This window comes from Coregonus clupeaformis, unplaced genomic scaffold, assembly GCF_020615455.1.
Source record: "Coregonus clupeaformis isolate EN_2021a unplaced genomic scaffold, ASM2061545v1 scaf0113, whole genome shotgun sequence".
NCBI lineage: Eukaryota > Metazoa > Chordata > Actinopteri > Salmoniformes > Salmonidae > Coregonus > Coregonus clupeaformis.
This window is the reverse complement of record NW_025533568.1, coordinates 249,308-274,858: the sequence shown is the minus strand read 5'-3', so window position 1 is coordinate 274,858 and position 25,551 is coordinate 249,308. Positions and strand designations below refer to the sequence as shown.

General features: G+C 44.3%; 1 protein-coding gene across 1 annotated transcript in view; it reads left to right on the top strand.

Annotated features, from left to right (window-relative positions):
* LOC121587324 (CD9 antigen) overlaps positions 1-25,551 on the top strand; it is a 120,992-nt gene that overhangs the window by 67,502 nt on the left and 27,939 nt on the right. The window contains exon 2 of the mRNA XM_041904231.2: positions 10,009-10,111. Within this exon, the coding sequence (XP_041760165.2) occupies positions 10,009-10,111 (103 nt within the window). The remainder of the gene's footprint in view (positions 1-10,008; positions 10,112-25,551) is intronic.

Sequence of the window (25,551 nt, the reverse complement as noted above, 5' to 3'; positions counted from 1 at the left end):
GAAGGTAGAGGAGAAGAGGAAGGTAGGAGGAGAGGGAAGGTAGACGAGAAGAGAATGAGAGGAGAAGAGGAAGGTAGAGGAGGAGAGGAAGATAGAGGAGGAGAGGAAGGTGGAGAGGAAGGTAGAGGAGGAGAGGAGAGGAGAAGAGGAAGATAGAGGAGAAGAGGAAGGTAGTGGAGAAGAAGAAGGTAGAGGAAAAGAGGAAGGTAGAGGAGGAGAGGAAGGCAGAGGAGGAGAGGAAGGTAGAGGAGAAGAGGAAGGTAGAGGAGAAGAGGACAGTAGAGGAGGAGAGAAAGGTAGAAGAGGAGAGGAAGGTAGAGGAGGAGAGGACGGTAGAGGAGGAGAGGAAGGTAGAGGAGGAGAGGAAGGTAGAAGAGAAGGAGAGGAGGAGAGGAAGGTAGAGGAGGAGAGGAATGTTAAAGAGAAGGAGAGGAGAAGAAGAAGGTAGAGGAGGAGTGGGAAGGTAGAGGAGAAGAGAATGAGAGGAGAATAGGAAGGTAGAGGAGAAGAGGAAGGTAGAAGAGAAGGAGAGGAGGAGAGGAAGGTTGAGGAGAAGAGAATGAGAGGAGAAGAGGAAGGTAGAGGAGAAGAGGAAGGTAGAGGAGGGGAGGAAGGTAGAGGAGGGAGAGTAAGGTAGAGGAGAAGAGGAAGGTAGAGGAGGAGAGGGAAGGTAGAGGAGAAGAGGAAGGTAGAGGAGGAGAGGAAGTTAGAGGAGGAGAGGGAAGGTAGAGGAGGAGAGGAAGGGTAGAGGAGAAGAGGAAGGTAGAGGGAGGAGAGGAAGTTAGAGGAGGAGAGGAAGGTAGAGGAGGAGAGGAAGGTTGAGGAGGAGAGGAAGGTAGAGGAGGAGAGGGAAGGTAGAGGAGGAGAGGAAGGTAGAGGAGGATAGGAAGGTAGAGGAGAAGAGGAAGGTAGAGGAGGAGAGAAAGGTAGAGGAGGAGAGGAAGGTAGAGGAGAAGAGGAAGGTAGAGGAGGAGAGGAAGGTAGAAGAGAAGGAGAGGAGAAGAGGAAGGTAGAGGAGAAGAGGAAGGTAGAGGAGGAGAGGAAGGCAGAGGAGAGAGGAAGGTAGAGGAGAAGAGGAAGGTAGAGGAGAAGAGGACAGTAGAGGAGGAGAGAAAGGTAGAAGAGGAGAGGAAGGTAGAGGAGGAGAGGACGGTAGAGGAGGACAGGAAGGTAGAGGAGGAGAGGAAGGTAGAAGAGAAGGAGAGGAGGAGAGGAAGGTAGAGGAGGAGAGGAATGTTAAAGAGAAGGAGAGGAGAAGAAGAAGGTAGAGGAGGAGTGGGAAGGTAGAGGAGAAGAGAATGAGAGGAGAATAGGAAGGTAGAGGAGAAGAGGAAGGTAGAAGAGAAGGAGAGGAGGAGAGGAAGGTTGAGGAGAAGAGAATGAGAGGAGAAGAGGAAGGTAGAGGAGAAGAGGAAGGTAGAGGAGGGGAGGAAGGTAGAGGAGGAGAGTAAGGTAGAGGAGAAGATGAAGGTAGAGGAGGGAGAGGAAGGTAGAGGGAGAAGAGGAAGGTAGAGGAGGAGAGGAAGTTAGAGGAGGAGAGGAAGGTAGAGGAGGAGAGGAAGGTAGAGGAGAAGAGGAAGGTAGAGGAGGAGAGGAAGTTAGAGGAGGAGAGGAAGGTAGAGGAGGAGAGGAAGGTTGAGGAGGAGAGGAAGGTAGAGGAGGAGAGGGAAGGTAGAGGAGGATAGGAAGGTAGAGGAGAAGAGGAAGGTAGAGGAGGAGAGAAAGGTAGAGGAGGAGAGGAAGGTAGAGGAGAAGAGGAAGGTAGAGGAGGAGAGGAAGGTAGAAGAGAAGGAGAGGAGAAGAGGAAGGTAGAGGAGAAGAGGAAGGTAGAGGAGGAGAGGAAGGCAGAGGAGGAGAGGAAGGTAGAGGAGAAGAGGAAGGTAGAGGAGAAGAGGAAGGTAGAAGAGAAGGAGAGGAGGAGAGGAAGGTTGAGGAGAAGAGAATGAGAGGAGAAGAGGAAGGTAGAGGAGAAGAGGAAGGTAGAGGAGGGGAGGAAGGTAGAGGAGGAGAGTAAGGTAGAGGAGAAGATGAAGGTAGAGGAGGAGAGGAAGGTAGAGGAGAAGAGGAAGGTAGAGGAGGAGAGGAAGTTAGAGGAGGAGAGGAAGGTAGAGGAGGAGAGGAAGGTAGAGGAGAAGAGGAAGGTAGAGGAGGAGAGGAAGTTAGAGGAGGAGAGGAAGGTAGAGGAGAAGAGGAAGGTAGAGGAGGAGAGGAAGTTAGAGGAGGAGAGGAAGGTAGAGGAGGAGAGGAAGGTTGAGGAGGAGAGGAAGGTAGAGGAGGAGAGGGAAGGTAGAGGAGGAGAGGAAGGTAGAGGAGGATAGGAAGGTAGAGGAGGAGAGGAAGGTAGAGGAGGACAGGAAGGTAGAGGAGGAGAGGAAGGTAGAAGAGAAGGAGAGGAGGAGAGGAAGGTAGAGGAGGAGAGGAATGTTAAAGAGAAGGAGAGGAGAAGAAGAAGGTAGAGGAGGAGTGGGAAGGTAGAGGAGAAGAGAATGAGAGGAGAATAGGAAGGTAGAGGAGGAGAGGAAGGTAGAGGAGGAGGAGAGGAAGGTAGAGGAGGAGAGGAAGGAAGAGGAAGGTAGAGGAGAAGAGGAAGGTAGAGGAGGAGAGAGGGTTTGTATGAGGCAGTGGCAGTGCAGATTCTTAAACAACATCATAGAACAGGGTGTCACCTTCTAAACTCCCTAACCCACTTTCCTCCACTCTCTCATTACACAGTGGGGTTTGTCCCACCCCTCCCCGCTCATACTTTCCTTTGATTTTCATTACTCTCTCCAACCCCCCCTACCTCTCTCCCTCTCTCTCAGACCTTAGATCTACAGTCGTGGTCAAAAGTTTTGAGTATAACACAAGTATTGGTCTTCACAAAGTTTGCTGCTTCAGTGTTTTTAGATATTTTGTCAGATGTTACTATGGTATACTGAAGTATAATTATAAGCATTCCATAAGTGTCAAAGGCTTTTATTGACAATTACATTAAGTTTATGCAAAGAGTCAATATTTGCAGTGTTGACCCTTCTTTTTCAAGACCTCTGCAATCCGCCCTGGCATGCTGTCAATTAACTTCTGGGCCACATCCTGACTGATGGCAGCCCATTCTTGCATAATCAATGCTTGGAGTTTGTCAGAATTTGTGGGTTTTTGTTTGTCCACCCGCCTCTTGAGGATTGACCACTAATTCTCAATGGGATTAAGGTCTGGGGAGTTTCCTGGCCATGGACCCAAAATGTCGATGTTTTGTTCCCCAAGCCACTTAGTTATTTTTTTATTTTTTATTTTTTATATATAAAAAATAATAATAATGTTTTGTCATTTAGCAGACGCTCTTATCCAGAGCGACTTACAGGAGCAATTAGGGTTAAGTGCCTTGCTCAAGGGCACAGACAGATTTTTCACCTAGTCGGCTCGGGGATTAGAACCAGCGACCTTTCAGTTACTGGCACAACGCTCTTAACCACTAAGCTACCTGCCGCCCCTGCCGCCCTCTTAACCATTAAGCTACCTGCCGTTATCACTTTTGCCTTATGGCAAGGTGCTCCATCATGCTGGAAAAGGCATTGTTCGTCACCAAACTGTTCTTGGATGGTTGGGAGAAGTTGCTTTCGGAGGATGTGTTGGTACCATTCTTTATTCATGGCTGTGTTCTTAGGCAAAATTGTGAGTGAGCCCACTCCCTTGGCTGAGAAGCAACCCCACACATGAATGGTCTCAGGATGCTTTACTGTTGGCATGACACAGGACTGATGGTAGCGCTCACCTTGTCATCTCCAGACAAGGACTGCTGTGGTCCTCTGTAGCTCAGCTGGTAGAGCACGGCGCTTGTAACGCCAAGGTAGTGGGTTCGATCCACGGGACCACCCATACACAAAAATGTATGCACGCATGACTGTAAGTCGCTTTGGATAAAAGCGTCTGCTAAATGGCATATTATTATTATTATAGGACTGACGGTAGCGCTCACTTTGTCTTCCCCGGACAAGGTGTTTTCCGGATGCCCCAAACAATCAGAAAGGGGATTCATCAGAGAAAATGACTTTACCCCAGTCCTCAGCAGTCCAATCCCTGTACCTTTTGCAGAATATCAGTCTGTCCCTGATGTTTTTCCTGGAGAGAAGTGGCTACCTCGCTGCCCTTCTTGACACCAGGCCATCCTCCAAAAGTCTTTGCCTCACTGTGCGTGCAGATGCACTCACACCTGCCTGCTGCCATTCCTGAGCAAGCTCTGCACTGGTGGTGCCCTGATCCCGCAGCTGAATCAACTTTAGGAGACGGTCCTGGCGCTTGCTGGACTTTCTTGGGCACCCTGAAGCCTTCACAACAATTGAACCTCTCTCCTTGAAGTTCTTGATGATCCGATAAATGGTTGATTTAGGTGCAATCTTACTAGCCGCAATATCCTTGCCTGTGAAGCCCTTTTTGTGCAAAGCAATGATGACGGCACGTGTTTCCTTGCAGGTAACCATGGTTAACAGAGGAAGAACAATGATATCAAGCACCACCCTCCTTTTAAAGCTTCCAGTCTGTTATTCTAACTCAATCAGCATGACAGAGTGATCTCCAGCCTTGTCCTCGTCAACACTCTCACCTGTGTTAACGAGACAATCACTGACATGATGTCAGCTGGTCCTTTTGTGACAGGGATGAATTGCAGTGGAAATGTTTTGGGGGGGATTAAGTTCATTTTCATGGCAAAGAGGGACTTTGCAATTAATTGCAATTCATCTGATCACTCTTCATGACATTCTGGAGTTTATGCAAATTGCCATCATAAAAACTGAGGCAGCAGACTTTGTGAACATTTATATTTGTGTCATTCTCAAAACTTTTGACCACGACTGTTCATGTCGCTTTTCGGCAACGATATTACAAAGCTCACATTGACTTATGTTGAGATACAGGTTAAATGAGACCAATAACCTGCCGCTTTCCAAACCATCAGTCCTCATTCCTCTCCTCTAATATGGACAACAGAACAGTTCTACTGCTCATGGAAATTACCCTCCCAAAACGACCATTAAACTACACCATTAAAACCTACACTGTAAAACTCCCTCAATAAAAAGCCCATAACAGCCAAGACCCAGCCAGATATTTCCACTGTGTCCAGAAATACCCCATCTAATAAACCTCACCATAGACTAGCTAGGAGACTAGGACACTCACTCACTCACTCACTCTCTCACACACACACAAACACTCTCACTCACTCTCTCACACACACACTCTCTCACAAACACACACACACTCTCAAATACACACTCTCTCCTCTATTCTCCTCTATCCCCTTCTCTCCTCTCTCCCCACCCTCTCCTCTCCCCACCCTCTCCTCTATCCCCCCTCTCTTCTCTATCCCCTATCCCCCCTCTCTCCTCTATCCCCTCTCTCCTCTATCCCCTCTCTCTCCTCTCTCCCCCTCCATCCTCTCTCCCCCTCTCTCCTCTATTCCCCCTCTCCCCCTCTCCTCTCTCCCCGTCTCCTCTCTCCCCCTCCATCCTCTCTCCCTCTCTCTCCTCTATCCCCTCTCCCCCTCTCCTCTCTCCCCTGTCTCCTCTCTCCCCTCCATCCTCTCTCCCTCTCTCCTCTATCCCCCCTCTCCCCCTCTCCTCTCTCCCCCTGTCTCCTCTCTCCCCCTCCATCCTCTCTCCCCCTCTCTCCTCTATCCCCCCTCTCCCCTCTCTCTCTCCCCTCTCTCCCCTCTATCCCCCTCTCCCCCCTCCCCTCTCTCCCCTGTCTCCTCTCCCCTCCATCCTCTCTCCCCTCTCTCTCCTCTATCCCCCTCTCCCCCTCTCCTCTCTCCCCCTGTCTCCTCTCTCCCCCTCCATCCTCTCTCCCCCTCTCTCCTCTATCCCCCCTCTCCCCCTCTCCCCCTGTCTCCTCCTCCCCCCTCCATCCCTCTCCCCCTCTCTCCCTCTATCCCCCTCTCCCCCTCTCCCTCTCTCCTCCTCTCTCTCCTCTATCCCCCTCTCTCTCCCCCCATCTCTGCTCTCTCCCTCTCTCTCCTCTATCCCCCCTCTCCCCTCTCCTCTATCCCCTCTCCCTCCACCCTCCCTCCTCTCTCCTCTATCTCTCCTCTCCCCCTTCTCTCCCCTCCCCCTCTCCCCTCTCTCCCCTCTCCCCTCCCTCTCTCCACCCCTCTCTCCTCTCTCTCCCTCTCTCCTCTATCTCCTCCTCTCCATCTCTCCTCTACCCCCCTCTCCTCTCTCTCCCCTCTCTCTCCTCTCTCTCCCCTCTCTCCTCTCCCCTCCCCCCCTCTCCCTCTCCCCCCTCTCTCCCCCTCTCTACTCTATCCCTCACACTCTCTTGTAGTCATTGGTCCTCTCCTCTTCCTGACCCTCTCTCTCCTCTTCCTGACCCTCTCTCTCCTCTTCCTGACCCTCTCTCTCCTCTTCCTGACCCTCTCTCTCCTCTTCCTGACCCTCTCTCTCCTCTTCCCGACGGTTGCATGCACACAATAATACGATTATTGTGAAGTCAGATTAATATAATTCTGTTAATTAATAAATTTGATTGCTTTGCAAGAAGAACGTTTTCCCCAATTATCCGGTTTAGGTTGTGTGTGTGTGTGTGTGTGTGTGTGTGTGTGTGTGTGTGTGTGTGTGTGTGTGTGTGTGTGTGTGTGTGTGTGTGTGTGTGTGTGTGTGTGTGTGTGTGTGTGTGTGTGTGTGTGTGTGTGTGTGTGTGTGTGTCTGTGAAGTAGGTGTGCGCTTGTGTGTGTGTGGGTCGCTTCATATACATTTTCCATCCTTAAAATTAGGAATAAGCACAGGCTTAAAAAAATACGGTCTTAGAAAACATCTACCAGAAAAAGTCTTAAAAGATATTAGAAATACATCAAAACACAATAATGTTGAAGTAAAGGATCCTGCATACGAATATCAACACTTATATTTCATTTTGGAGAAATTCTTTGCCTTCTGTGTGTTTAGCATGCATTGCCTTCTGTGTGTTTAGCATGCATTGCCTTCTGTGTGTTTAGCATGCATTGCCTTCTGTGTGTTTAGCATGCATTGCCTTCTGTGTGTTTAGCATGCATTGCCTTCTGTGTGTTTAGCATGCATTGCCTTCTGTGTGTTTAGCATGCATTGCCTTCTGTGTGTTTAGCATGCATTGCCTTCTGTGTGTTTAGCATGCATTGCCTTCTGTGTGTTTAGCATGCATTGCCTTCTGTGTGTTTAGCATGCATTGCCTTCTGTGTGTTTAGCATGCATTGCCTTCTGTGTGTTTAGCATGCATTGCCTTCTGTGTGTTTAGCATGCATTGCCTTCTGTGTGTTTAGCATGCATTGCCTTCTGTGTGTTTAGCATGCATTGCCTTCTGTGTGTTTAGCATGCTTTGCCTTCTGTGTGTTTAGCATGCATTGCCTTCTGTGTGTTTAGCATGCATTGCCTTCTGTGTGTTTAGCATGCTTTGCCTTCTGTGTGTTTAGCATGCATTGCCTTCTGTGTGTTTAGCATGCATTGCCTTGTAATTAAATTACCACAAACGCACATACTGTCTCTTTAAGATATTTTCACATTTCTCTCCCTGATGAGGGAGGATAAAGAAACTTCACAGAAGTAACAAGTAAAGGTACCAATTATTTAGTGATTTGATTTTTTACTGATATCAAGTTTGTTTATCAATTATTAAGTGATTAAAACTCAAAATTCTGTTACCAAATTGGTAACGGAATTACCAAAAAAATCTGTAACGGAATTACTGCAACTGAATTGTCTACAATGGGAAATTATAATAGTCACCAACCACAGTTGGGTTTCCTGCTACTGTCCTCCTTCCACTGGTATACTGTTATGTTCAGCTCATAGGGTCTCCTGCTACTGTCCTCCTTCCACTGGTATACTGTTATGTTCAGCTCATAGGGTCTCCTGTTACTGTCCTCCCTTCCACTGGTATACTGTTATGTTCAGCTCATAGGGTCTCCTGCTACTGTCCTCCTTCCACTGGTATACTGTTATGTTCAGCTCATAGGGTCTCCTGCTACTGTCCTCCTTCCACTGGTATACTGTTATGTTCAGCTCATAGGGTCTCCTGCTACTGTCTGCCTTGCTTTCTGTCTGTCTCTCTCTCTCTCTCTCTCTCTCTCTCTCTGTCTGTCGCTCTGTCTAGTTGAATTATTATTATTTTTTGTCATTTTAGCAGACGCTCTTATCCAGAGCGACTTACAGTTAGTGAGTGCATACATTATTTTATTTTTCATACTGGCCCCCCGTGGGAATCGAACCCACAACCCTGGCGTTGCAGACGCCATGCTCTACCAACTGAGCTACATCCCTGCCGACCATTCCCTCCCCTACCCTGGACGACGCTGGGCCAATTGTGCGCCGCCCCATGGGTTTCCCGGTCGCGGTCGGCTACATGACCAAAAGTATGTGGACATCTGCTCGTCGAACATCTCATTCCAAAGTCATGGGCATTAATCTGGAGTTGGTCCCCCCCTTTGCTGCTATAACAGCCTCCACTCTTCTGGGAAGGCTTTCCACTAGATGTTGGAACATTGCTGCGGGGGACTTGCTTCCTTCAGCCACAAGAGCATTAGTGAGGTCGGGCACTGGTGTTGGGCGATTAGGCCTGGCTCGCAGTCAGCATTCCTATTCATCCCAAAGGTGTCCGATGGGTTTGAGATCAGGGCTCTGTGCAGGAAAGTCAAGTTCTTCAACATCTATCTCAACAAACCATTTCTGTATGGACCTCGCTTTGTGCACGGGGGTATTGTCATGCTGAAACAGGAAAGGGCCTTCCCCAAACTGTTGCCACAAAGTTGGAAGCACAGAATCGTCTAGAATGTCATTGTATGCTGTAGCTTTGCTTTCCCTTCCCTGGAACTAAGAGGCCTAGCCTGAATCATGAAAAACAGCCCCAGACAATCATTCCTCCTCCACCAAACTTTACATTTGGCACTATGTATTCGGGTAGGTAGGGTTCTCCTGGCATTCGCCAAACCCAGATTCGTCTGTCGGACTGCCAGATTGTGAAGCGAGCTTGTGTGGCCTACCACTTCGTGGCTGAGCCGTTGTTGCTCCTAGATGTTTCCACTTCACAATAACAGCACTTACAGTTGACCGGGGCAGCTCTAGCAGGGCAGACATTAGACGAACTGACTTGTTGGAAAGGTGCCATCCTATGACGGTGCCACGTTGAAAGTCACTGAGCTCTTCAGTACGGGCCATTCTACGGCCAATGTTTGTCTATGGAGATTGCAGCAACGGGTGTGGCTGAAATGGCCAAAAAGTATCTACTATACTTCCTCTACTGAACTGAACTATACTGTACTGAACAGTACTGAACTCTACTGAACTCTACTCTACTGAGCTCTACTCTACTGAACAGTACTGAACTCTACTGTGCTGTACATTGATGTCCAAACTTGTGAAAAATAGACATCTATGATTGGTTCAGATTTGGTCTGGTCTGGACCAACCAAATGTGGTCTTGTTTGGGGAAGGAGGTCATTACAATAATATCCAGTGTGTAGAAGCCAAATAAGCAAATGAAGTGTGTACCTATTTAGGATATATTACCATGAAGAGAATGATATTCATATCCATAATTATGTATTTCTGTATAGTACAGATCAGGGACCCATGATGTAATTCCGTTGCCAGATGTAAATCCACTTCCCCTACTGTAGTTCAGTAACCAATATAAAACATGTCTAACTCATCCTTTCTGCAGACATCTTTGAATGTAAATCCGGAGCAGATATTTAAGAGTAAAATTGAAAATATGGTCGCATAAAAAGCTGAGGGAGATTTTACATGGAATTGTCCTAGACAAGGCCTAAGGGGAGAGGAGAGGAGAGGAGAGGAGAGGAGAGGAGAGGAGAGGAGAGGAGAGGAGAGGAGAGGAGAGGAGAGGAGAGGAGAGGAGAGGAGAGGAGAGGAGAGGAGAGAGAGAGTGTGTGTGCGATGTAGGTGGATGTTGATGGGCTGTTGTTGAGGGAAAATGTGAGTAAATAGCCTTCTCTATCTCTCGCTTATCTCTCTCCTCCTCTCTCCTCCTCTCTCCTCTCTCTAGTTGATGGGCTCGTTGGTCCTAGCGGTTGGGTTGTGGTTGCGGTTCGATCCTGAGACCGTCACTCTGCTGAAAGGAGACGGAGCGCCAGGCACCTTCTTTTATGGTGAGTACAGGGACAGGAATCAGCCAATCAGAAGGGAGGGGACGTGTGAGTTAGCCAATGGGACTGGAGGAGATTTATACATGAACCAATGAGCATGGAGGAGAGACAATGTCAGCCAATGACTTGTGATGTCAGAAAGGCTGAAAGTGGCCCTTGAGAAGAAGTGAGGATTGTAATTTCAATAGGGTCACAAAAGAGTTGTTTTTAAGCTGTATGAAAAGGAGCAGTCCTAAAACAGCGTTGTCTTACCCCACCCACTACTAGAAAAAAAAATCTTGGTGATGCTATACTGAACAAAAATATAAAAACACCTGCTGGGAACAATAAAAGGCCACTATAAAATGTCTCAAGTTTTGACGGAGTGTGCAATTGGCATGCTGACTGCAGGAATTTCCACCAGAGCTGTTGCCAGATAATTTAATGTTAATTTCTCTACCATAAGCCGCCTCCACGTTGTTTTAGAGAATTTGGCAGTACGTCAAACCGGCCTCACAACCGTAGACCATGTGTAACCACGCCAGCCCAGGACCTCCACATCCGGCTTCTTCACCTGCGGGATCATCTGAGACCGGCCCCCTGGACAGTTTAAGAAACTGTGGGTTTGCACAAACAAAGAATTTCTGCACAAACTTTCAGAAACCGTCTCAGGGAAGCTCATCTGCGTGCTCGTCATCCTCACCAGGGTCTTGACCTGACTGCAGTTTGGCGTCGTAGCCGTCTTCAGTGGGCAAATGCTCACTGTCGATGGCCACTGGCACGCTGGAGAAGTGTGCTCTTCACGGATGAATCCCGGTTTCAACTGTACCGGGCAGATGGCAGACAGCGTGTATGGCGTCGTGTGGGAGAGCAGTTAGCTGATCTCATCGTTGTGAACAGAGTGTCCCATGGTGGCGGTGGGGTTATGGTATGGGCAGGCATAAGCTACGGACAACTAACAAAATTGCATTTTATCGATGGCAATTTGAATGCACAGAGATACCATGACGAGATCCTGAGGCCCATTGTCGTGCCATTCATCCACTGCCATCACCTCATATTTCAGCATGATAATGCACGGCCCCATGTTGCAAAGATCTGTACACAATTCCTGGAAGCTGAAAATGTCCCAGCTTCTTCCATGGCCTGCATACTCACCAGACACGTCTATAGACAGACACACTGTCAGCTATATGGTTAATTAGTCTATAGACAGACACACTGTCAGCTATATGGTTAATTAGTCTATAGACAGACACACTGTCAGTTATATGGTTAATTAGTCTATAGACAGACACACTGTCAGTTATATGGTTAATTAGTCTATAGACAGACACACTGTCAGTTATATGGTTAATTAGTCTATAGATACACTGTCAGCTATATGGTTAGTTAATCTATAGACAGACACACTGTCAGCTATATGGTTAATTAGTCTATAGATACACTGTCAGCTATATGGTTAATTAGCCTATAGACAGACACACTGTCAGCTATATAGTTAGTTAGTCTATAGATACACTGTCAGTTATATGGTTAGTTAATCTATAGATACACTGTCAGCTATATGGTTAGTTAGTCTATAGACACAATGTCAGTTATATGGTTAGTTAGTCTATAGATACACTGTCAGCTATAGGGTTAGTTAGTCTATAGATACACTGTCAGCTATATGGTTAGTTAGTCTATAGACACACTGTCAGCTATATGGTTAGTTAGTCTATAGATACACTGTCAGCTATAGGGTTAGTTAGTCTATAGAAACACTGTCAGCTATATGGTTAGTTAGTCTATAGATACACTGTCAGCTATATGGTTAGTTAGTCTATAGACAGAAACACTGTCAGCTATATGGTTAGTTAGTCTATAGATACACTGTCAGCTATATGGTTAGTTAGTCTATAGATACACTGTCAGCTATATGGTTAGTTAGTCTATAGATACACTGTCAGCTATATGGTTAGTTAGTCTATAGATACACTGTCAGCTATATGGTTAGTTAGTCTATAGACAGAAACACTGTCAGCTATATGGTTAGTTAGTCTATAGATACACTGTCAGCTATATGGTTAGTTAGTCTATAGACAGACTGTCAGCTATATGGTTAGTTAGTCTATAGATACACTGTCAGCTATATGGTTAGTTAGTCTATAGATACACTGTCAGCTATATGGTTAGTTAGTCTATAGATACACTGTCAGCTATATAGTTAGTTAGTCTATAGACAGACTGTCAGCTATATGGTTAGATAGTCTATAGATACACTGTCAGCTATATGGTTAGTTAGTCTATAGATACACTGTCAGCTATATGGTTAGTTAGTCTATAGATACACTGTCAGCTATATGGTTAGTTAGTCTATAGATACACTGTCAGCTATATGGTTAGTTAATCTATAGATACACTGTCAGCTATATGGTTAGTTAGTCTATAGATACACTGTCAGCTATATGGTTAGTTAGTCTATAGACAGACTGTCAGCTATATGGTTAGTTAGTCTATAGACACACTGTCAGCTATATGGTTAGTTAGTATATAGACAGACTGTCAGCTATATGGTTAGTTAGTCTATAGACAGACTGTCAGCTATATAGTTAGTTAGTCTATAGATACACTGTCAGCTATATGGTTAGTTAGTCTATAGATACACTGTCAGCTATATGGTTAGTTAATCTATAGATATACTGTCAGCTATATGGTTAGTTAGTCTATAGATACACTGTCAGCTATATGGTTAGTTAATCTATAGATACACTGTCAGCTATATGGTTAGATAGTCTATAGACAGACTGTCAGCTATATGGTTAGTTAGTCTATAGATACACTGTCAGCTATATGGTTAGTTAGTCTATAGATACACTGTCAGCTATATGGTTAGTTAGTCTATAGATACACTGTCAGCTATATGGTTAGTTAATCTATAGATACACTGTCAGCTATATGGTTAGTTAGTCTATAGATACACTGTCAGCTATATGGTTAGTTAGTCTATAGACAGACTGTCAGCTATATGGTTAGTTAGTCTATAGACACACTGTCAGCTATATGGTTAGTTAGTATATAGACAGACTGTCAGCTATATGGTTAGTTAGTCTATAGACAGACTCTCAGCTATATAGTTAGTTAGTCTATAGATACACTGTCAGCTATATGGTTAGTTAGTCTATAGATACACTGTCAGCTATATGGTTAGTTAATCTATAGATATACTGTCAGCTATATGGTTAGTTAGTCTATAGATACACTGTCAGCTATATGGTTAGTTAATCTATAGATACACTGTCAGCTATATGGTTAGATAGTCTATAGACAGACTGTCAGCTATATGGTTAGTTAGTCTATAGATACACTGTCAGCTATATGGTTAGTTAGTCTATAGATACACTGTCAGCTATATGGTTAGTTAGTCTATAGATACACTGTCAGCTATATAGTTAGTTAGTCTATAGACAGACTGTCAGCTATATGGTTAGATAGTCTATAGATACACTGTCAGCTATATGGTTAGTTAGTCTATAGATACACTGTCAGCTATATGGTTAGTTAGTCTATAGATACACTGTCAGCTATATGGTTAGTTAGTCTATAGATACACTGTCAGCTATATGGTTAGTTAATCTATAGATACACTGTCAGCTATATGGTTAGTTAGTCTATAGATACACTGTCAGCTATATGGTTAGTTAGTCTATAGACAGACTGTCAGCTATATGGTTAGTTAGTCTATAGACACACTGTCAGCTATATGGTTAGTTAGTATATAGACAGACTGTCAGCTATATGGTTAGTTAGTCTATAGACAGACTGTCAGCTATATAGTTAGTTAGTCTATAGATACACTGTCAGCTATATGGTTAGTTAGTCTATAGATACACTGTCAGCTATATGGTTAGTTAATCTATAGATATACTGTCAGCTATATGGTTAGTTAGTCTATAGACAGACTGTCAGCTATATGGTTAGTTAGTCTATAGACACACTGTCAGCTATATGGTTAGTTAGTATATAGACAGACTGTCAGCTATATGGTTAGTTAGTCTATAGACAGACTGTCAGCTATATAGTTAGTTAGTCTATAGATACACTGTCAGCTATATGGTTAGTTAGTCTATAGATACACTGTCAGCTATATGGTTAGTTAATCTATAGATATACTGTCAGCTATATGGTTAGTTAGTCTATAGATACACTGTCAGCTATATGGTTAGTTAATCTATAGATACACTGTCAGCTATATGGTTAGATAGTCTATAGACAGACTGTCAGCTATATGGTTAGTTAGTCTATAGAAACACTGTCAGCTATATGGTTAGTTAGTCTATAGATACACTGTCAGCTATATGGTTAGTTAGTCTATAGATACACTGTCAGCTATATAGTTAGTTAGTCTATAGACAGACTGTCAGCTATATGGTTAGATAGTCTATAGATACACTGTCAGCTATATGGTTAGTTAGTCTATAGATACACTGTCAGCTATATGGTTAGTTAGTCTATAGATACACTGTCAGCTATATGGTTAGTTAGTCTATAGATACACTGTCAGCTATATGGTTAGTTAGTCTATAGATACACTGTCAGCTATATGGTTAGATAGTCTATAGATACACTGTCAGCTATATGGTTAGTTAGTCTATAGATACACTGTCAGCTATAGGGTTAGTTAGTCTATAGAAACACTGTCAGCTATATGGTTAGTTAGTCTATAGATACATTGTCAGCTATATGGTTAGTTAGTCTATAGACAGAAACACTGTCAGCTATATGGTTAGTTAGTCTATAGATACACTGTCAGCTATATGGTTAGTTAGTCTATAGATACACTGTCAGCTATATGGTTAGTTAGTCTATAGATACACTGTCAGCTATATGGTTAGTTAGTCTATAGATACACTGTCAGCTATAGGGTTAGTTAGTCTATAGATACACTGTCAGCTATAGGGTTAGTTAGTCTATAGAAACACTGTCAGCTATATGGTTAGTTAGTCTATAGATACACTGTCAGCTATATGGTTAGTTAATCTATAGATACACTGTCAGCTATATGGTTAATTAGCCTATAGACAGACACACTGTCAGCTATATGGTTAGTTAGTCTATAGATACACTGTCAGCTATATGGTTAGTTAATCTATAGATACACTGTCAGCTATATGGTTAATTAGCCTATAGACAGACACACTGTCAGCTATATGGTTAGTTAGTCTATAGATACACTGTCAGCTATATGGTTAGTTAATCTATAGACAGACACACTGTCAGCTATATGGTTAGTTAGTCTATAGATACACTGTCAGCTATATGGTTAGTTAGTCTATAGACACACTGTCAGCTATATAGTTAGATCGTCTATAGATACACTGTCAGCTATAGGGTTAGTTAGTCTATAGACACATTGTCAGCTATATGGTTAGTTAGTCTATAGATACACTGTCAGCTATATGGTTAGTTAGTCTATAGACACAATGTCAGTTATATGGTTAGATAGTCTATAGATACACTGTCAGCTATATGGTTAGTTAGTCTATAGATACACTGTCAGCTATATGGTTAGTTAGTCTATAGACACAATGTCAGTTATATGGTTAGTTAGTCTATAGATACACTGTCAGCTATATGGTTAGTTAGTCTATAGATACACTGTCAGCTATATGGTTAGTTAGTCTATAGACAGAAACACTGTCAGCTATATGGTTAGTTAGTCTATAGATACACTGTCAGCTATATGGTTAGTTAGTCTATAGACAGAAACACTGTCAGCTATATGGTTAGTTAGTCTATAGATACACTGTCAGCTATATAGTTAGTTAGTCTATAGAAACACTGTCAGCTATATGGTTAGTTAGTCTATAGATACACTGTCAGCTATATGGTTAGTTAGTCTATAGAAACACTGTCAGCTATATAGTTAGTTAGTCTATAGATACACTGTCAGCTATAGGGTTAGTTAGTCTATAGATACACTGTCAGCTATATGGTTAGTTAGTCTATAGAAACACTGTCAGCTATATGGTTAATTAGCCTATAGATACACTGTCAGCTATATGGTTAATTAGCCTATAGATACACTGTCAGCTATATGGTTAGTTAGTCTATAGATACACTGTCAGCTATATGGTTAGATAGTCAATAGACAGACTGTCAGCTATATGGTTAGTTAGTCTATAGATACACTGTCAGCTATATGGTTAGTTAGTCTATATATACACTGTCAGCTATATGGTTAGTTAGTCTATAGACAGAAACACTGTCAGCTATATGGTTAGTTAGTCTATAGATACACTGTCAGCTATATGGTTAGTTAGTCTATAGATACACTGTCAGCTATATGGTTAGTTAGTCTATAGACAGACACAATGTCAGTTATATGGTTAGTTAGTCTATAGATACACTGTCAGCTATATGGTTAGTTAGTCTATAGACACAATGTCAGTTATATGGTTAGTTAGTCTATAGATACACTGTCAGCTATATGGTTAGTTAGTCTATAGATACACTGTCAGCTATATGGTTAGTTAGTCTATAGATACACTGTCAGCTATATGGTTAGTTAGTCTATAGATACACTGTCAGCTATATGGTTAGTTAGTCTATAGATACACTGTCAGCTATATGGTTAGTTAGTCTATAGATACACTGTCAGCTATATGGTTAGATAGTCTATAGACAGAAACACTGTCAGCTATATGGTTAGTTAGTCTATAGATACACTGTCAGCTATATGGTTAATTAGTCTATAGACACAATGTCAGTTATATGGTTAGTTAGTCTATAGATACACTGTCAGCTATATGGTTAGTTAGTCTATAGATACACTGTCAGCTATATGGTTAGTTAGTCTATAGACAGACACAATGTCAGTTATATGGTTAGTTAGTCTATAGATACACTGTCAGCTATATGGTTAGTTAGTCTATAGACACAATGTCAGTTATATGGTTAGTTAGTCTATAGATACACTGTCAGCTATATGGTTAGTTAGTCTATAGATACACTGTCAGCTATATGGTTAGTTAGTCTATAGATACACTTTCAGCTATATGGTTAGTTAGTCTATAGATACACTGTCAGCTATATGGTTAGTTAGTCTATAGACACAATGTCAGTTATATGGTTAGTTAGTCTATAGATACACTGTCAGCTATATGGTTAGTTAGTCTATAGACACAATGTCAGCTATATGGTTAGTTAGTCTATAGACACAATGTCAGCTACAGTGGCTTGCGAAAGTATTCACCCCCCTTGGCATTTTTCCTATTTTGTTGCCTTACAAGCTGGAATTTGAATGGATTTTTGGGGGTTTGTATCATTTGATTTACACAACATGCCTACCACTTTGAAGATGCAAAATATGTTTTATTGTGAAACAAACAAGTTCTATCAACACATTGCCTGGAGTACTCGTGCTACAAGAACTCTGGACCGTTGCTACTCTCCCTTCCGGGATGGCTACAAGGCCCTCCCCCGCCCTCCCTTCGGCAAATCAGATCACAACTCCATTCTGCTCCTCCCTTCCTATAGGCAGAAACTCAAACAGGAATTACGCAGACTGGGATATGTTCCGGGTTGTCTCTGAGAATAGAATTTACGTATACACGGACACGGTGACTGAGTTCATCAGGAAGTGTATAGGGGATGTTGACTATTAAAACCTACTCAAACCAAAAACTGTGGATAGATGGCAGCATTCACGCAAAACTGAAAGCGCAAACCACTGCATTTAACCACAGCAAGGTGACTGGGAATATGGTTGAATACAAACAGTGTAATTATTCCTTCCGTAAGGCAATCAAACAGGCAAAACGTCAGTACAGAGACAAAGTGGAGTCGCAATTCAACGGCTCAGACACGAGACGTATGTGGCAGGGTCTACAGACAATCACGGATTACAAAGGGAAAACCAGCCACGGCGCGGACACCGACGTCTTGCTCCCGGACAAGCTAAAGACCTTCTTCACCTGCTTTGAGGATAACACAGTGCCACCGACACGGTCCGCTCCCAAGGATTGTGGGCTCTCGTTCTCCGTGGCCGACAAGTGTAAGACATTTAAGCGTGTTAACCCTCGCAAGGCTGCCGGTCAGACGGTATCCCTAGCCGTGTCCTCAGAGGATGCGCAGACCAGCTGGCTGGAGTGTTTACGGACATATTCCTCCCTATCCCAGTCTGCTGTCCCCATTTGCTTCAAGATGTCCGCAATTGTTCCTGTATCCAAGAAAGCAAAGGTAACTGAACTAAATGACTATCGCCCCGTAGCACTCACCTCTGTCATCATGAAGTGCTTTGAGAGACTAGTCAAGGATCATATCACCTCTACCTTACCTGCCACCCTAGACCCACTTAAATTTGCTTACCGCCCCAATAGATCCACAGACTATGCAATCGCCATCGCACTGCCCACTGCCCTATCCCATCTGGACAAGAGGAATACCTACATCAGAATGCTGTTCATTGACTATAGCTCAGCCTTCAACACCATAGTACCCTCCAAGCTCATCATTAAGCTCGGGGCCAACAGAGAGAGCACGCCCCTATTCACATCGACGGGACCGCAGTGGAGAAGGTGAAAAGCTTCAAGACAATCTGAAATGGTCCACCCACACAGACAGCGCCTCTTCAACCTCAGGAGGCTGAAGAAATTTGGCTTGGCCCCTAAGACCCTCACAAACTTTTACAGATGCACCATTGAGAGCATCCTGTCAGGCTCTATCACCGCCTGGTACGGCAACTGCACCGCCCGCAACCGCAGGGCTCTCCAGAGGGTGGTGCGGTCTGCCCAATGCATCACCGGGGGCACACTGCCTGCCCTCCAGAACATCTACAACACCCGATGTCACAGGAAGGCCAAAAAGATCATCAAGGACATCAACCACCTGAACCACGGCCTGTTCACCCCGCTATCATCCAGAAGGTGAGGTCAGTACAGGTGCATCAAAGCTGGGACCGAGAGACTGAAAAACAGCTTTTATCTCAAGGCCATCAGACTGTTAAATAGCCATCACTAGCCGGCTACCACCCGGTTACTCAACCCTGCACCTTAGAGGCTGCTGCCCCATATACATAGACATGGAATCACTGGTCACTTGAAATGGAACACTAGTCACTTTAATAATGTTTACATACTGCTTTACTCATTTCATATGTATATACTGTACTCTACTGTATTTTAGTCAACGCCACTCAGACATTGTTCATCCTAATATTTATACATTTCTTAATTTCATTATTTTACTTTTAGATTTGTGTGTATTGCTGTGAATTGTTAGCTACTACTGCGCTGTTGGAGCTAGGAACACAAGCATTTCGCTACACCCGCAATAACATCTGCTAAATAAGTGTATGTGACCAATAAAATGTGATTTGATTTGATTTTCTGGGATTTTTTTATTTCAGCTTTACATGCGTTTATATTTTTGTTCAGTGTAGTACTGACTGTCCTGCTGGTCACTGCATTATGTCTGTTTAGTCCAGAGTTATGGTACTGACTGTCCTGCTGGTCACTACCTTATGTCTGTTTAGTCCAGAGTTATGGTACTGACTGTCCTGCTGGTCACTACCTTATGTCTGTTTAGTCCAGAGTTATGGTACTGACTGTCCTGCTGGTCACTGCATTATGTCTGTTTAGTCCAGAGTTATGGTACTGACTGTCCTGCTGGTCACTGCATTATGTCTGTTTAGTCCAGAGTTATGGTACTGACTGTCCTGCTGGTCACTACCTTATGTCTGTTTAGTCCAGAGTTATGGTACTGACTGTCCTGCTGGTCACTGTATTATGTCTGTTTAGTCCAGAGTTATGGTACTGACTGTCCTGCTGGTCACTGTATTATGTCTGTTTAGTCCAGAGTTATGGTACTGACTCTCCTGCTGGTCACTGTATTATGTCTGTTTAGTCCAGAGTTATGGTACTGACTGTCCTGCTGGTCACTGCATTATGTCTGTTTAGTCCAGAGTTATGGTACTGACTGTCCTGCTGGTCACTGCATTATGTCTGTTTAGTCCAGAGTTATGGTACTGACTGTCCTGCTGGTCACTGCATTATGTCTGTTTAGTCCAGAGTTATGGTACTGACTGTCCTGCTGGTCACTGCATTATGTCTGTTTAGTCCAGAGTTATGGTACTGACTGTCCTGCTGGTCACTGCATTATGTCTGTTTAGTCCAGAGTTATGGTACTGACTGTCCTGCTGGTCACTACCTTATGTCTGTTTAGTCCAGAGTTATGGTACTGACTGTCCTGCTGGTCACTACCTTATGTCTGTTTAGTCCAGAGTTATGGTACTGACGGTCCTGCTGGTCACTACCTTATGTCTGTTTAGTCCAGAGTTATGGTACTGACTGTCCTGCTGGTCACTACCTTATGTCTGTTTAGTCCAGAGTTATGGTACTGATGGTCCTGCTGGTCACTGCATTATGTCTGTTTAGTCCAGAGTTATGGTACTGACTGTCCTGCTGGTCACTACCTTATGTCTGTTTAGTCCAGAGTTATGGTACTGACTGTCCTGCTGGTCACTACCTTATGTCTGTTTAGTCCAGAGTTATGGTACTGACGGTCCTGCTGGTCACTACCTTATGTCTGTTTAGTCCAGAGTTATGGTACTGACTGTCCTGCTGGTCACTACCTTATGTCTGTTTAGTCCAGAGTTATGGTACTGACGGTCCTGCTGGTCACTGCATTATGTCTGTTTAGTCCAGAGTTATGGTACTGACGGTCCTGCTGGTCACTACCTTACGTCTGTTTAGTCCAGAGTTATGGTACTGACGGTCCTGCTGGTCACTGCATTATGTCTGTTTAGTCCAGAGTTATGGTACTGACTGTCCTGCTGGTCACTACCTTATGTCTGTTTAGTCCAGAGTTATGGTACTGACTGTCCTGCTGGTCACTACCTTATGTCTGTTTAGTCCAGAGTTATGGTACTGACGGTCCTGCTGGTCACTACCTTATGTCTGTTTAGTCCAGAGTTATGGTACTGACTGTCCTGCTGGTCACTACCTTATGTCTGTTTAGTCCAGAGTTATGGTACTGACGGTCCTGCTGGTCACTGCATTATGTCTGTTTAGTCCAGAGTTATGGTACTGACGGTCCTGCTGGTCACTACCTTATGTCTGTTTAGTCCAGAGTTATGGTACTGACTGTCCTGCTGGTCACTACCTTATGTCTGTTTAGTCCAGAGTTATGGTACTGACTGTCCTGCTGGTCACTGCATTATGTCTGTTTAGTCCAGAGTTATGGTACTGACTCTCCTGCTGGTCACTGCATTATGTCTGTTTAGTCCAGAGTTTTTTTTTTTTTTTTTTTTTGTCATTTAGCAGACGCTCTTATCCAGAGCGACTTACAGGAGCAATTAGGGTTAAGTGCCTTGCTCAAGGGCACATCGACAGATTTTTCACCTAGTTGGCTCGGGGATTAGAACCAGCGACCTTTCGGTTACTGGCACAACGCTCTTACCCACTAAGCTACCTGCCGCCCCGAGTTATGGTACTGACTGTCCTGCTGGTCACTACCTTATGTATGTTTAGTCCAGAGTTATGGTACTGACTGTCCTGCTGGTCACTACCTTATGTCTGTTTAGTCCAGAGTTATGGTACTGACGGTCCTGCTGGTCACTACCTTATGTCTGTTTAGTCCAGAGTTATGGTACTGACTGTCCTGCTGGTCACTGCATTATGTCTGTTTAGTCCAGAGTTATGGTACTGACTGTCCTGCTGGTCACTACCTTATGTCTGTTTAGTCCAGAGTTATGGTACTGACTGTCCTGCTGGTCACTGCATTATGTCTGTTTAGTCCAGAGTTATGGTACTGACTGTCCTGCTGGTCACTGCATTATGTCTGTTTAGTCCAGAGTTATGGTACTGACTGTCCTGCTGGTCACTACCTTATGTCTGTTTAGTCCAGAGTTATGGTACTGACTGTCCTGCTGGTCACTGCATTATGTCTGTTTAGTCCACAGTTATGGTACTGACTGTCCTGCTGGTCACTGCATTATGTCTGTTTAGTCCACAGTTATGGTACTGACTGTCCTGCTGGTCACTGTATTATGTCTGTTTAGTCCAGAGTTATGGTACTGACTCTCCTGCTGGTCACTGCATTATGTCTGTTTAGTCCAGAGTTATGGTACTGACTGTCCTGCTGGTCACTACCTTATGTCTGTTTAGTCCAGAGTTATGGTACTGACTGTCCTGCTGGTCACTACCTTATGTCTGTTTAGTCCAGAGTTATGGTACTGACGGTCCTGCTGGTCACTACCTTATGTCTGTTTAGTCCAGAGTTATGGTACTGACTGTCCTGCTGGTCACTACCTTATGTCTGTTTAGTCCAGAGTTATGGTACTGACAGTCCTGCTGGTCACTGCATTATGTCTGTTTAGTCCAGAGTTATGGTACTGACGGTCCTGCTGGTCACTACCTTATGTCTGTTTAGTCCAGAGTTATGGTACTGACTGTCCTGCTGGTCACTACCTTATGTCTGTTTAGTCCAGAGTTATGGTACTGACTGTCCTGCTGGTCACTGCATTATGTCTGTTTAGTCCAGAGTTATGGTACTGACTCTCCTGCTGGTCACTGCATTATGTCTGTTTAGTCCAGAGTTATGGTACTGACTCTCCTGCTGGTCACTAACTTATGTCTGTTTAGTCCAGAGTTATGGTACTGACTGTCCTGCCGGTCACTACCTTATGTCTGTTTAGTCCAGAGTTATGGTACTGACTGTCCTGCTGGTCACTACCTTATGTCTGTTTAGTCCAGAGTTATGGTACTGACTGTCCTGCTGGTCACTGCATTATGTCTCTTTAGTCCAGAGTTATGGTACTGACTGTCCTGCTGGTCACTACCTTATGTCTGTTTAGTCCAGAGTTATGGTACTGACTGTCCTGCTGGTCACTGCATTATGTCTGTTTAGTCCAGAGTTATGGTACTGACTGTCCTGCTGGTCACTGCATTATGTCTGTTTAGTCCAGAGTTATGGTACTGACTGTCCTGCTGGTCACTACCTTATGTCTGTTTAGTCCAGAGTTATGGTACTGACTGTCCTGCTGGTCACTGCATTATGTCTGTTTAGTCCAGAGTTATGGTACTGACTGTCCTGCTGGTCACTACCTTATGTATGTTTAGTCCAGAGTCCTGCTGGTCACTACCTTATGTCTGTTTAGTCCAGAGTTATGGTACTGACTCTCCTGCTGGTCACTACCTTATGTCTGTTTAGTCCAGAGTTATGGTACTGACTGTCCTGCTGGTCACTACCTTATGTCTGTTTAGTCCAGAGTTATGGTACCGACTGTCCTGCTGGTCACTACCTTATGTCTGTTTAGTCCAGAGTTATGGTACTGACGGTCCTGCTGGTCACTACCTTATGTCTGTTTAGTCCAGAGTTATGGTACTGACTGTCCTGCTGGTCACTACCTTATGTCTGTTTAGTCCAGAGTTATGGTACTGACGGTCCTGCTGGTCACTACATTATGTCTGTTTAGTCCAGAGTTATGGTACTGACTCTCCTGCTGCTCACTACCTTATGTCTGTTTAGTCCAGAGTTATGGTACTGACTGTCCTGCTGGTCACTACCTTATGTCTGTTTAGTCCAGAGTTATAGTACTGACTGTCCTGCTGGTCACTACCTTATGTCTGTTTAGTCCAGAGTTATGGTACTGACTGTCCTGCTGGTCACTACCTTATGTCTGTTTAGTCCAGAGTTATGGTACTGGCTGTCCTGCTGGTCACTGCATTATGTCTGTTTAGTCCAGAGTTATGGTACTGACTGTCCTGCTGGTCACTACCTTATGTCTGTTTAGTCCAGAGTTATGGTACTGACTGTCCTGCTGGTCACTACCTTATGTCTGTTTAGTCCAGAGTTATGGTACTGACTGTCCTGCTGGTCACTACCTTATGTCTGTTTAGTCCAGAGTTATGGTACTGACGGTCCTGCTGGTCACTACCTTATGTCTGTTTAGTCCAGAGTTATGGTACTGACTGTCCTGCTGGTCACTACCTTATGTCTGTTTAGTCCAGAGTTATGGTACTGGCTGTCCTGCTGGTCACTACCTTATGTCTGTTTAGTCCAGAGTTATGGTACTGGCTGTCCTGCTGGTCACTGCATTATGTCTGTTTAGTTCAGAGTTATGGTACTGACTGTCCTGCTGGTCACTACCTTATGTATGTTTAGTCCAGAGTTATGGTACTGACTGTCCTGCTGGTCACTACCTTATGTCTGTTTAGTCCAGAGTTATGGTACTGACTGTCCTGCTGGTCACTACCTTATGTCTGTTTAGTCCAGAGTTATGGTACTGACTGTCCTGCTGGTCACTACCTTATGTCTGTTTAGTCCAGAGTTATGGTACTGACTGTCCTGCTGGTCACTGCATTATGTCTGTGTAGTCCAGAGTTATGGTACTGACTGTCCATCCTGCTGGTAACTATCTTATGTCTGTTTAGTCCAGAGTTATGGTACTGACTGTCCTGCTGGTCACTGCATTATGTCTGTTTAGTCCAGAGTTATGGTACTGACTCTCCTGCTGGTCACTGCATTATGTCTGTTTAGTCCAGAGTTATGGTACTGACTGTCCTGCTGGTCACTACCTTATGTCTGTTTAGTCCAGAGTTATGGTACTGACTGTCCTGCTGGTCACTACCTTATGTCTGTTTAGTCCATTGTTATGGTACTGACTGTCCTGCTGGTCACTACCTTATGTCTGTTTAGTCCAGAGTTATGGTACTGACGGGTCCTGCTGGTCACTACCTTTTGTCTGTTTAGTCCAGAGTTATGGTACTGACTCTCCTGCTGGTCACTACCTTATGTCTGTTTAGTCCAGAGTTATGGTACTGACTGTCCTGCTGGTCACTACCTTATGTCTGTTTAGTCCAGAGTTATGGTACTGACTGTCCTGCTGGTCACTACCTTATGTCTGTTTAGTCCAGAGTTATGGTACTGACTGTCCTGCTGGTCACTACCTTATGTCTGTTTAGTCCAGAGTTATGGTACTGACTCTCCTGCTGGTCACTACCTTATGTCTGTTTAGTCCAGAGTTATGGTACTGACTGTCCTGCTGGTCACTACCTTATGTCTGTTTAGTCCAGAGTTATGGTACTGACGGTCCTGCTGGTCACTACCTTATGTCTGTTTAGTCCAGAGTTATGGTACTGACGGTCCTGCTGGTCACTACCTTATGTCTGTTTAGTCCAGAGTTATGGTACTGACGGTCCTGCTGGTCACTACCTTATGTCTGTTTAGTCCAGAGTTATGGTACTGACGGTCCTGCTGGTCACTACCTTATGTCTGTTTAGTCCAGAGTTATGGTACTGACTGTCCTGCTGGTCACTACCTTATGTCTGTTTAGTCCAGAGTTATGGTACTGACTGTCCTGCTGGTCACTACCTTATGTCTGTTTAGTCCAGAGTTATGATACTGACTTCCTGCTGGTCACTACCTTATGTCTGTTTAGTCCAGAGTTATGGTACTGACTGTCCTGCTGGTCACTACCT